At 38.6% G+C, this 13,793-nt stretch overlaps 1 protein-coding gene across 2 annotated transcripts in view; it reads left to right on the top strand.

Annotated features, from left to right (window-relative positions):
* The window catches only part of pld1a (phospholipase D1a), a 30,255-nt gene that overhangs the window by 1,137 nt on the left and 15,325 nt on the right, over window positions 1-13,793 (top strand). The window contains exons 2-8 of one of the 2 annotated variants that reach the window (XM_030719312.1): window positions 8,316-8,531; window positions 9,689-9,858; window positions 10,057-10,199; window positions 10,577-10,688; window positions 10,918-10,983; window positions 12,802-12,860; window positions 13,020-13,112. In XM_030719312.1, coding sequence (XP_030575172.1) covers window positions 8,348-8,531; window positions 9,689-9,858; window positions 10,057-10,199; window positions 10,577-10,688; window positions 10,918-10,983; window positions 12,802-12,860; window positions 13,020-13,112 — 827 coding nt within the window. In that variant the 5' untranslated portion in view covers window positions 8,316-8,347. Of the gene's footprint in view, window positions 1-8,315; window positions 8,532-9,688; window positions 9,859-10,056; window positions 10,200-10,576; window positions 10,689-10,917; window positions 10,984-12,801; window positions 12,861-13,019; window positions 13,113-13,793 lie in introns of those variants that run through there. The other variant, XM_030719313.1, reaches the window with a different exon arrangement.

The raw sequence follows: 13,793 nt of genomic DNA on the forward strand, positions 1-13,793 counted from the left end.
TCCAGCAAAAAGCCCACACATACTTTTTGTACTTTACAACCATGTTTTCAGAAGCGTCTGTGTGCATGATTAAAGTATTATACAGTATTTAGGAGTGCGGCAGTAAGCTCATGAGGCAGCATTTTTTGTTAGCCTGAATCACAAGCCGAGAGAGTCAAATTCTTATCCAAGTTCTTTTCAGGAATAGTTTTTCATTGATTTCTCAGGGACATATCTGTAGACAAGATATTTAAATATATTTGAAGTGAAGCAGCAGACCGACCTGCTGCTGCTGCTGTGGACAAGACACGCAGAGATACCAGATGAAAACAGTAAGACTCATTACATTTCCCCAGGTTCACTGTGCCGTTTGGCTCTCTCATACTACATCATACGACACATCTGCACAACACATCTACGCTTAAAATCTTTGTGTTCATACTGTGTCTGTTTTTGAACACGGTCCTGTCTTTCTCAGCCACTAAAATGCATTTTGTATTCACCAACCGTTTAATTCAAGAACACAGAGTTCCTCTGTACTCTTTTCTACCACCATAATTATGAGTCACTTCAGTGGTCTGGACGCAAGTTAAAGTTTAGTAGTTTCCAGGCACAGACTCGGCCATGCTTGTTGGGCCCAGTCAGGCTTGGTTGAAATGGAGAGAGGGAGCAGTTCTCTCACTCCTTCAGTACAATGATGCCTTGTGTTACCATCAGCCGAACGCTGATGACGATTGCTCTCTCTCTCTTTTTCTGGCATCTACTGTATGTCTTGCTTTCTCTGCTGCTCTGACCATCCCAATCCCCCTATCCATGGTGTGAAGGATTAGATAATAGGCAGCTTTAGTGTGGGCAGAGAAAAAGAGGTGTCACAGACCTCTCTCATTGCTTCTCTCCCTCCCTTCTTCTCTCTATCTTTGTACCATCTGCGCCACGAGGAGCTTGGCACTGCTCAATCTATAAATGCCAAAGCTACATTTATGTTACCTTTATTGTGCTGATATATGTGTACAAAGATTATGCAAAGATTTACGTTTAAAAAGGTTTCAGTCATTCACTGTATTTGCCACAGCACTTCGTTATCACACATCCAGAAATAGATGGTACATTTCACAAACTACCTATTTTTCCTCACACTTAATGGGCAAGCAGTGATGGCACCTCTGCAGAGGTTGACATGTTCAGTCCACCTCCAGTGTTCTTTTCGATGATTTGACACTGCAAGCACATTTATAGAGGGACAAAAGCAGGAGTTTTGGATGGATAAATATGCTGAGTTCAACTGATAGAGATGTGTTTTTAATTAATGAAGTCTATTTTAGAGGTGATGAAGAAAAGCTTTTACAGTAAAACGTCAAATAAGCAGTGGTGATCGTGGTCATAATGTTGGTTATTGTGTCAAACGTATAAAAATAAAAAAAATGTACACAGCTAGAAATAATAAAGTTTAAATGCTTTCTTATATTGTGTTCAGCTTTTTAAACGTGTCATGTGTTATCCCACTGGAATACCCGATTTCCCACGCTCTCCAATGTGTTTAAGGGTATATGATAAAGTCTAAATAACAGACAATATATGGATGTTCTTATACTGATTTATTTTATGAGATTATTGTACAAAGCAAGTAGTAGTATTCCACTACTACGGAGTGACACAAACCATAGACCATAGTAATTGTGTCTAAACAAAAGCTTGAATAGCTACTTTTATTTGGTTTTAATTTCTTCTTGCCCAGAAGCCTTCATTCATACAAATGAATTTTGTAAAATGATACCACAGCAATGACTATTCAGTGTAGCTGAGCTTTAGTTTGCAACCACATGACATTTTTTCGTTGTTGTGCATCACTTGCTCCAAGTGTGATTAGTGAATGTCTCTGAGAGAAAAGGTACACTTTATTTTTGTTATTTGATGGCTGCAACAGTTGTTGATATCAATCTTTAATGTGGCTGCCCTGAAAACATAGTGTAATACCTTAATTATCTGTTATGCCTTCTTTTTGCATCTCCAGAGCTGTTGGATGTAACCTTAACAGGAAGATTTTCAAAAGATAAAATCATTTAAAAATAACTTTGTTAGGTATTATGCAATTTTGAGTGATGCGAAAGATTAATAGAAGATACCATGGAGAAGTGAAAGCATGAAATCTTAACATTGGTAAGGTATTGTGCATGAAATCTCCTTTGATGCTAAAAAATTAATAAAAATATGCGTTTCACAGCTAAAACCCTTGTGCCACCAGGATGTCCTGAAGCAGCAGAATATTTTCTTTGAGCCTATTTGAACATTCTTCACATATTCCTATTTCCCAGAAGTAACCACTGCACTGAGCTCCCACCCAAAAGAGCAACTTGCTGAATGCATTAGAACCATGTTTCCAGATGTGAGACTGCTTAGAAAATAATATCTTGCCACTTTATGTTTCTTTTAAAAGAATTTATGCTCCATATAGACCAGGAAGAATACGCTTCATCAGTGCAATCTGGAAAAAAAAACAAAAAACAAAAAAAAACTAATTTCCTCCAGAGTTTGTTGTCTCATTAAGTGTAAAGGAAACATTTAAGCCATATTTTAGTCATAAGGAAAAAGAATAAGCAATGGTATGTATGACGATTTTAAAATTTGGACTGATAGGATTGCCTTCCCGCAAAATGTTAGGAGTGAGCCAAATTTTTGGCTGCAAAACATATACAACTTCTTGGCTGAACTTTGTTTTGGACACCAGCAACCACAGAACTAATATGGGATGCAGATATGTTTTGTTTTTTTTTTCTGGTTGCAGATACATGACCACTGTGACCCCGTCTTCCTTCCCATGTGTCTCTTGTGGGTCACTGTACTGCTGCAGGAAGAGGGCTGTTAGAGGATCTGGTGCAAAAACACTCATAAATATCACATTTTTGCTTATTGTAAAACCACAAAGGGAAGTTATAGATAAATGCATTTCAGGAAGGTGCAGGTACCTAATTAGGATTGTAAATGCAGCGTAGCCACCCATAATGTAAACAAAGTAAAATGCTCTGCTTGTGTCTTCCTCCAGCCTCTGTGAATGAATCGATAGTACAACATTGATAGCAGATTAAGTATTTAACTTTAGGTGCCAGTTCCTGATAACACCCTGTTAGTGTGTAGCTAATCAATTTATTAATGTTAATAAATTATTAATGTAGCTAGTAGAACACTTATTGAAAACAATATAAGATATTAGAAAAACTATGACCTTCTAATGAGGATCTTTGTTTGTCCAAAATGCTTTAAAATGTTTATCAAGGTTTTTTTAATTACTAAATTGTTATGTTGTGGCTATTTGAAATTTTTTATAATTGCATTTTTATTGCTATGCAGATGATACCCAGCTTTATCTATCCAAGCCAGATGACATGCACCAATTAGTTAAACTGCAGGAATGTCTTAAAGACATAAGGGACTGGTTGATCTCTAATTTCCTGCTTCTAAATTCTGATAAAACTGAGGTTATTGTACTTGGACCTACAAATCTTACAAACTCAGTGTTTAACCAGGATATGTCCTTCAGTGCACATATTAAACAAATATGTAGGACTGCTTTCTTGCATTTGTGCAGTATCTCTAAAATTAGAAACATCCTGTCTGACAGTGTTGCTGAAAAACTAGATCATGCATTTATTACTTCTAGGCTGGACTATTGTAATTCATTATTATCAGGTTGTTCTAAAAGCTGATCCAAAATGCTTCAGTGAGAGTACTGACAGGGAGTAGAAAGAGAGAGCATATATTTGGATTTATGAGCCAGATACTCTCTCTATTTTTAAGATTAGGCTAAAACTTTTCCTCTTTGATCAAGCTTATACAGTAGTTAGGGCTGGATGAGGTGACCCTGAACCCTCCCTTTGTTATGCTGCAATAGGCCTAGGCTGCTGGGGGGGGGGTGTTCCCATGATGCTCTGAGTATTTCTTTTTCACCCACCTCTTTTCACTCTCAATGTGTTTATACACCGCTCTGCATTTAATCATTAATGTAAATGATAATATATCATCAATCATTCAATATTATTAATCTCTGGATCTCTTCCACAGCATGTCTTTTGAAATGTCTCCCTCCCCTCACCCTCAACCGGTTGCGGCAGATGCCCCTCCCTTAGACTGGTTCTGCTGGAGGCTTCTTCCTACGTGCTTGCTCATACGGGCTGTTTTGATTGTTGGGTTTCTCTGTAATTATTGTAGGGTCTTCACCTTACAATATAAAGATAGATATCCCACAAGCAAATTATTGATCCCACAAGCAAAATTATTATGCTACAGCAGCAAGAAAAAAGTACAGTCTGCAATAAATAACAAAGTGAGAGTAGAAGTACCACAGGCACAGAGTGCAAAACTATACATATACAACAGTGATAAAAACAAAATAAATAAAATATATAAATGTATAAAAGTAAATGTAGGTATAGATGAGTAATAGTAAGACAGATAGTAAGACAAGATAAAGCGCCTTGTGGCAACTGTTTGTTGTGATTTTACACTATATAAATAAAATTCAACTGAATTGAAATGAACAGAAAGACAAATTGTCCACTGGATTCGTTTATCTGAAGAAAAAAAGCACTATAGGTCAAGCAAGTCAGAAATATTTGTCACCGCCAGCAGCTGACAACATACACCTCTATCCCAAAATCTGTAGTTAAGAATGACATTAAAGTTTACATCCCAAAGGAAGGCTGATCCCTTCATGGCAAGTAGAGCAATGCATATTAAATGACTTTGCGTCACATGGTGAGAGACTAAATTTCCCATGTGTTTCATTGAAAAGATTGAATGGTTACTTTACTTTTAATTCCTCCTTTATTCCTGACTCTCTGACACACTCCCACTAATTGACATTTAAGAGGGATGCTAGCACACGAAGGGAGAGGCGGGTGCACTTAGCTGCTTCTGTTGATATTTATATATAAGCAGCTCTAGCTGCTCAAGCTATCACCATGACAACAGGACAGGAAGCAGGAAGTAGGCAAGTTTTTATTACAATGGAGCAGAGAGATAACTCTCAGGTTGCATACTGTACACACAGATAACATGGACCCTGCTTTTTGCATCTGAGTGTACACAAACACTTTCAGCATTCCAGATGACCTCTCTGTGGGTCAAGGGTTTCAGGAGGTCATGGGTATTCTTAGAGCAGGAGATAACTGGACGGTCATAAATTCTTCCTCTGGAGCACACACTTCACACAAAACTTCTTCCAATGGGGCCTTGGTAAATGTCATGGCTGTAATATACAGCAAAACAAAATCATGTACAGTTTTAGTGAGCCGAACAAATCCATTTTCTTCCTGCTTTTCAGTTCATGTATACAGCTATATGTGACATAAAAGATATAATAAAAGAAGCACTACTACCTAACAGATATACAGTGCTGTCCACAAGTATTGGCCCCCTTTCCTGACTTCTTTTTTTTTGCATATTTATCACATTTACATGTTTCAGATCACAAAAAAATGAGTAATATTAGATAAAGATAACCTGAGCAAATACAAATGCAGTTTTTAAATGATGATTTCATTTATTAAGGGAAAAAGCGCTATCCAAACCTACCTGGCCCTGTGTGAAAAGTAATTGTCCCCTAAATCTAATAACTGGTTGTGCCACCCTTGGCAGCAAAAACTGCAATCAAGCATTTGAAGTGATAACTGGCAATGAGTCTTTCCCATGGCTGGTAGGAATTTTGGCCCACTGTTCTTTGCAGAATTGTTTTAAATCAGCCACACTGGAGGGTTTTTGAGCTTGAATGGCCAGTTTAAGGTCATGCCAAAGCATCTCAATTAGATTTTTGTCCTGAATGTGACTAGGCCACTCCAAAACCTTAATTTTGTTGGGGGGGGCGGTGGTGTTGGATAGTTTTTTTTTTCCCTTAATAAATTAAATCATTCAATAACTGTACTTTGCAGCCAGGTTATCTTTGTCTAATGTTAAAATTTGTTTGATGATCTGAAACAGTGTGACAAATATGCAAAAAAAAAAGAACAGTTTACAGTATCATGGAATTTTATTGTGGTCATAATTATTCATGAAAGATAAGAGGGTATAATTTACATTTTATACTAGTTTATATGATTTTTAGCAGTGACTCCATTTATGTTAGCAGGTTGTTTCTTCTTCCACACTGTTGCCTTGTACAAAATGGGACCATGCAGAGTAAGCCTTTTTTTAACCAGTGTTGACTCAGTTATTCAGTAACATGCGTTGCCTATTAATGTGTGTTCAAATGAGTATTTTATTAAAAGTGGGACATGTGACAGTCCGTGGAAGTTTTAGTCACTCAAAAGCTCAAATATAAAAACACTTCATTCCTTTATGTTGTTACACAAAGTCATGATGGTGATTGTCAATATTTAGAATCACCTTATGAGTTATAACAACAGATTTGTAAGTATCCAAATTCTTTTTGGGATAAATGGAGAGAATAAATAGTTTCACAGGGACGACACAAAGCAAGCAGATAACTAGTCACTGCAAGCAGCTGGCGGCTGCTGGTGACTCGTGTCACTGTTTGAGCATGTTGGATCTTGTTCACTGGAGTTGGAACGTTTACTTTCAAGCCTTTATCTGTTGGTGTACATGCTCATAGTATTTTTGCTCCAGAGACATTTAGCACCCCTGAAGAAGCTCAGAAGGTCCTTTCCTCTTACTTACCTGAGCAGATAGGTGTTAGACTAATGTCGGAAATTATACACATAATTTCTTTCTTTCTTTCTTTCTTAAATGTAGGAGTCTTAGGGAACTGTGGTTTCTTCTTCCTCACATGCTCTTAGGAAATAGTAGACCTTATTCTTTTTAAATGGGTGTGTGTATTTGGGTGTTACCACCCTGTCTCTCTCTGCTGAGTCATCAAAACCTCATCGTTAGGCGAACCAGCTGCTGCCCTATTTTGTTCTGTTTGCACAGTTATTTTGTTTTTCACTTATTTTTGTTCAGTTGCTCTCTCTCTCTCAAACTGGAATAAAAAATATCACATCCTAGCTAAGTTCATTTTTTAAAATAAAATGTTACATAACATGTGTGAGTGCAGCAAACATAATGGAGATGTTGTTTCTGACAGGCTTAACAGGTTTTGGTGTCTCAAGAATAGGTTATTATACAAAACTGCTTCAGACCTCTCTGTATTGAGGTAATAGTGAAAGTAAAGCAAACACTTATTAACATGACAAGATGTGCAGTAGTCTAGCACAGTGTAGACTACTAATGCATTCATATCTATGATGAAAATATTTGCCTCTAAGATGCAAAAAGAAGGGCTGTAGGTGCTGCCACGTGTATTATGTGCTGTAAGATTTTGATCCACCATGCAATACCATCTGGAAAGCAATGATCCCAAACACACTGCCACTGGATAGAAAAACACAATGGAATGCTACCGGTCAGAGTTCTGGCCTCCCCAAAGCCCGGACCTCAACATTACTGAAGCAGTGTGGGATCATCTTAACAGAGAACAGAACAAAAGGCAGCCAGCACCCAACGAAGAACTTCAAGAAGCCTGGAAAACTATTCCCTAAAACTGCTTAAAAAAAAAAATTCCAAGACAGCTTGCCTAAGAGAATTCAGGCTGTGTTGAATAGTCAAACCAAATGTTGACTTTCAAGCTCATTAGAATTCTACAAACTCTTTTTGCCTTATATATTGTATTTCAGCGTATGCTTGCACAATTCAATAAATTGCCACACCCATTTCCCATTTTCCTCACAAAATATAAAGAAGTGAGGGCGGGTTCAAGACTTTTGCACAGCACTGTAATTAAATTCAAAACGGCACACAGGTTGCTATCACTACCAAAAACAAAGAACCACAACAAAACCTAGACGTTAGCCACAAAAATGAGAGCAAGTTAACATTCCTCTCCACAGAGCAGAAACAAGCAGCACAGGGTTGTATCAGAAGTTCTGAACTAAGGTGCAGATGTTTGGAACAAAAAGTCTGGTATAACAATTGCCAAGGGGGGATTAAACTTGTCATGGTACCTGTGGTGGCTCAAAGGGAGCTAAGATGGTTCACATTGGTGTTCACTTGATTTTGTCCCCCCTGTGATTTATGTTTTTCTTGAAACTTAGCTGTAGGTGGTAAAAATATTATTTATTTATCCTTTTTTATTGATTTTCAGCACTTGCCTGGATTATACATTGATTTTATATCTGCCTGTTTTGGGCATGTTTGTTAAAAAGTCTTTATTCTTGTAGTTCTTATCTGATCCATATGACAAAAAGGAAAGTCAGAGTAGGGTCATGATGATTAAAAGTCACAAGACTGTTCTTCTTTGAGGGAGTACATGTACAGTCAAAAAATAGTCATACATCTGTTCTCTCTTCTAGGTGTGCCCTGCTCGAGGGTCTGACTGCTAAGCATGAGGAATAAGGCTCAGCCAACTACCAGTAACCTCAACCTGGTGAACTTTGTAGATCCTGACAGCACAGCAGCTCCAGACACACACGACGGTATCACAATGGAGGATCTTATGGAAAGCCTGGATACGCGAGAGTTGGACTTAGGCGAGGGAGAGGAGATGGACTATGATGGAAACTACATAGGTAAGTTTTTAGAAATGAGCAAATATGTGTGTTTACTTATTGTCTACCCGTTGTGAAGATAATACTAACATAACCTAAAGATTAAGGAACATATTTTTACATATGGCATAGTTGTAATCATTTTACAGTCAGCTCTGAACCCCATCAGGAGGGAGTTTCCATGGACTATGATGTTCCCAGACAACACTGTGATTGGTAGGGAGAGTAGGGAACAAGTGGAGGAGAACCTGGAGAGATGGCGGTATGCTCTGGAGAAAAGAAGCAAGACAGAATATGTGTGTGTGAACGAGAGAGAGGCAGGTGTAACAGTGAAGCTGGATGAGATTAAATACCTGGGATCAACCTCCCAAACAACAGTGCACAAGAGAGGTGAAGAAGAAAGTGCAGGTAGGGTTGAGTGGGTAGAGACAAGTGACAGAAAGATATCAGCAAGAGTGAAAGGGAAAGTTTACAAGATGGTAGTAAGACCTGCTATGATGTATGGTTTGGAGATGGTGGCACTGTCAAAAAGACAGGAGGCCAAGCTGGAGGTGGCAGAGCTAAAGATGTTAAGGTGTTTAAGGTTTTTGGGAGTGACCAGAATGGGCTGAAGGATGCTCAGGGTGAGACAGGAGGGATAGCGGATATATTGGACAAAGGATTTTGAATATGGAGCTGCAAGGCAGGAGGAAAAGAGGAAGACCACAGAGAAGATTCATGGATGTAGTGAAGGAGGATATGCAGAGGGTTGGTGTGACAGACAAGGATGCTAGGGATAGCACAAAGCAAAAAGTCTGTAACTATCCTGTTAGGGTTGTTGCCAAGAGCTCTGCAAATTTATTGAATTTAACAGTCAAACTAATTCTCATTGGGCTCAAATTGTCTTACCATGAGAAAATTAGTCAAAAAAGAAAAGATTTGAACTTAATGCACTGAGCTTCCAAACTGCTAACAGTGCCAGAACATGATAGTGGATGGTTCCACTATTTAGGTCTTAGAGACTTTACCAGAAAATACAGAGAAACATTTGCCCTAACACTGCAAACTCGCGAACCACAACAATCTTGAACAAAGGCTGAGTTTTCACTGATGCATCCTACTCGCTCCTGCAGCCTGAGTAACTCCTACATGTACAAGCTGAAAGATCACACTAAACACCCGCCTCGTCTCTGTCCCAGGGGACTGTCGTATCCCATTTTCAGCAGTGTATGCCACAGTGGGCTTTAAGGAAGCCAATGCTAAAGTGTACCTCCCCACTGTGCCCATTACTGCTCGGATCCTGGAGGTGGAGAGGTTCACCACCGCACAGGACCGCTTCAATGCGTCACACCAAAGGAGTGTCAACAAGGTACTCCACACGCACCTGGTCTTTCTATGTGGTCCTGATTCTTGCTCTTGCTGTTTACTTATGACAGAGACTTTCAAAGATTGAGAAATTTCTATTCTCCCTTCTATCGCTTGTTTTTCTTTTTAAACGTTTAACACTTAAATGCTATTGATGACATTGGCACAATTACAGGCGTTAAGTTTGTGTTTGCTTCTGTAGTCTCTGCCAGCAGTTTTTAAGATTGAACTGAAACATGGCGAATTTACCTGGATGGTTAAGAGGAAGGAGAAACATTTCATGGAGCTGCACAGAGAGCTGAGGACATACAAAACTTTTATGAGGATACCACTGCCGTCTCGCAGGTTAGCACCTTATGCATAGAAACAGGTTTACAATCTCATGTAGACAGACAATGCACAAGAGAGGTGAAGAAGAGAGTGCAGTCAGGGTGGAGTGGGTGGAGACAAGTAAAACACTCGTTTTACTTTCAGCTTTTTGATCCTAAATGGGAGATATGTGTCCTTGATGTGACACAAGCGTACATAGTCAGGTGCATAGACGCAATAGTCATACTACTTTGCTTAACAGATTAAAAGAAGAGGATTATGTTTGAATTATGTAGATTATAAAATAAATACTGTTCTCAAATTTGTTGCTGGTAGTGAGTGTTTCTGACATACTGCTCTTCAATGCACTTTTTAAAATTGTGTATTTTAGGTTCTCCCATTATGTTTTTCAGCCACACAGTGAGGAGAAAGACAGTGAGGAAGAGTGAAGTGAGGGAGATGCCCTCCCTGCCAAGGGGAGGAGGAGAGGAGCTAGTGCGAGATGAGCAGGTCTCCAGCAGGAAGGTATGTTGCAGCAATGTGTTTGTATGCTTTGGCCTTGTTTTCAGGGCTGGAAAAGTGACTCTTGTGATATTTCAACTTCTTTGCAAGGAGCTCTCCTGGCACTCACTTGTTGCCATGGCACTTTATCCAAATTTATCCTCTAAAACACTGTTTCACATTTCTTGCGCAGATTGGTGTTTATATGCATGGGCTTTGTCAGCGGCTAAATATAGAGTTTATGTTTCTACAGAGGCAATTAGAAGACTATTTGAACAAGCTGCTGAGGATGGCCATGTACCGAAAATATCACCATACTGTGAGTAAATACTAAACACTGCAAGCAGTCACACTTAAGTATAACTTCATAATACCTCAAGTTAAAGTTGCACTAATTTGTGTTTATTCTTTATTTCTGTTAGTCACTATAGATAATGCACTATAAAATTAAATAATGAACAAGCTTTTTCTACATGTTAGAATTCAACTACCCCAGTTATGATATGTGGCCAATCTGTTGCATTTATTTTACTTTATAACACAATAAAGCAAGAGGATGTTGTCATCACACTGTCCGTCCGTCCGGGCGTCTGTTCGTCTGCCCTTGAGGTTTTGCCTTTCCAGTCTATAGACTTTAAAACCACAAGGAGTTGAGCCATGAAATGTGGCATATTTGTTATTTACCCTTCAAAGATGTGCAACACGATATTCATATTCCTAGATGCTTAGTACCCTTCCTACACTTTGGCTGTATTTATCTGAAGTGGAGAGTAAACAACATGGATGATTTCAGGCTGCTAATACTATGATGATATATGCTAATGAGAACTAGCCTCTTTCTCATGCCTGATTGGCTTAGCCTGATCATGTGATTATATTGTACTGTGTGTGGGCTATATTTACTTTACCATTATGGACTAAAATGGAGAAAGTGGGGATTCCTCATTTCTAGGTAAAGAGCCAGTCTATTGATAGTAACATCAGTTCTAGGCTGCAGCCTTATTGATTAGCCTGTGATGCCAACTTCTGATTGGCTGAGGATTGTCTAACATGTTGGTCAGGATTGGCTCAATAGTACGGACTATGACTCATCATTGAGCAATATTAAAACCATACCTACTACTCAGCAGTATGGCTCAGATGTAAACAACATGGTTGCCTTATGATTATAGTGATCTTATACTAGCAGATTACGTAGTATGGGTGCATTATGTAGTAATATTCCTGTATACACATGAGTATAATATGATGTGAATACCTTGTAAGTATACATTATGCCTGGCTTATTGTTATAGATAATATAAATAGAAATACTTTATGTAATATACACCCTTGTACAAGAGTGGAGTATGTACTTTCTCTGATTTGTTTTCCATGGAAATTTTTTGTGTCTGTTCTATGTTGTGGGTAACAGGAATTATTTGTAGTAATGTTAAAGAGCATCACAGAATGTGCCCCTGGGTGGCTTAGCGCTGAAGCCAGCGACCACATACACATGCCACGTTGCGGTGCGGGCGGTACGGGTTCACGTCCTGGCCCGTCGCCAATTTGCCTGCGTATCTTTCCCCTATTTCCTGTCTCTCTCCACTGTCGATAAAAGCTGCTGTGGCAAAAAAGAGAATCACAGAATATCAATCTCTTACAGCATGCTTAAGATTGTTTTGGTTGAATGAGTTTTGTTAATATTGAAAACATATTTTTGGTGGAATATATATTATATCCTAACTAACCGAGGGGTCACTAAAAGTACAGTACCAGTCAAAAGTTAAGAAAGTAATAAGATGTCTGCTGAAAGTTTTTTCTATTATGAAATCGATATCCCCGTCAGTGATTGGTCTTGTCTCATTAGAAAGTGAAATTGTCTTTATAGTGTGTCACATGAGGTATATTTGCCCACCTCACCACACCCTATCAGTCCTATACCATAATGCGTGTGTATATTGTGCATAATTTTGATGCATTTGAAGTTAATATGACAGGTGACAATGCACAATTTAAGGTGAGTCACATTTTCTCTTGGTGTGTGGACAAAACAGTTTCCAGTTCCCATGCTGATGTGTAACAGTATATTACACAATGTGTGCTGTGTCTATACAAGAATCACTCTGTGAAGTCTCTTGTTTTTGCTTGCACACAGATGGAGTTCATTGACGTCAGCCAGCTGTCTTTCATTCATGACTTGGGGCCCAAAGGACTGTAAGCATTTTCTTAGTGCTTATATCTCTGAGAATCAGAGTCAAATATCCCATGTCAAAGTTGTCCTTTCTATTTTAAAAATTTCAACTTTTATACTCTCCTTACATCCCACGATACAGTTTTTTGAAGATATTTCAACAATTATTTTTCCTCCTCCAGGGAAGGGATGATTTATAAGCGCTCAGGCGGACATCGTATCCCTGGAATGAATTGCTGTGGTCAGAGCCAGGCCTGCTATCGCTGGTCCAAACGGTGTGTGAATGTTGCTGTTTTTCTTCAACGATCCTTGTCTTTCAAATTTATTTCTCTCTGTGCATCTTCTATATCATCCCACTGCTTTAGCTGCAGTGTTAACAGTATTACTGGTCTTTACATTTTTTTTTTCTTTTAATTAAGCTCTCTAAGCCAGCAGTTTAAATATATTCTGCAGTTTATTTTGGTAAGCGAGAAACACGGTGACTAGTGCTATAGCTGATGAACTCTTGTGGTAATGTTAACACAAGAAGGAGGACTTCTTGAACATTCATACCCAAATTCCTGGCAGGGAGTGTGGGTGTCAAAGCACAGTGACCCATCCATTACATGTTTAAAAATATAATAATGATTGCATCTTAATACAGCACCAGTCAAAAGTTCATTCCCATTCATACCCATTCATATGAATGGGTACTGTAGGTGGTAATTTTTGCTGTCATGTAATATTTTGCTTACAAAATCTTTTTAATAAGGTCTTCAGTCTTGATGCAGTGCTATTCACTCATTTCTGTCTTCATCCATTTGACTTTGCCTTTCTCTTCCACTTTATATCAGCCAATTATTATGTGGTAAGTTTATATTGTTATTTCTCCAAACACAACTCAAAACAAACAAACAAAAAAAACATCCCACACGTTTGAAACGCTCAGCCCATCCACCTACATCCCCATGATGATT

This window comes from Archocentrus centrarchus, chromosome 22, assembly GCF_007364275.1.
Source record: "Archocentrus centrarchus isolate MPI-CPG fArcCen1 chromosome 22, fArcCen1, whole genome shotgun sequence".
NCBI classification, from domain to species: Eukaryota; Metazoa; Chordata; class Actinopteri; order Cichliformes; family Cichlidae; genus Archocentrus; species Archocentrus centrarchus.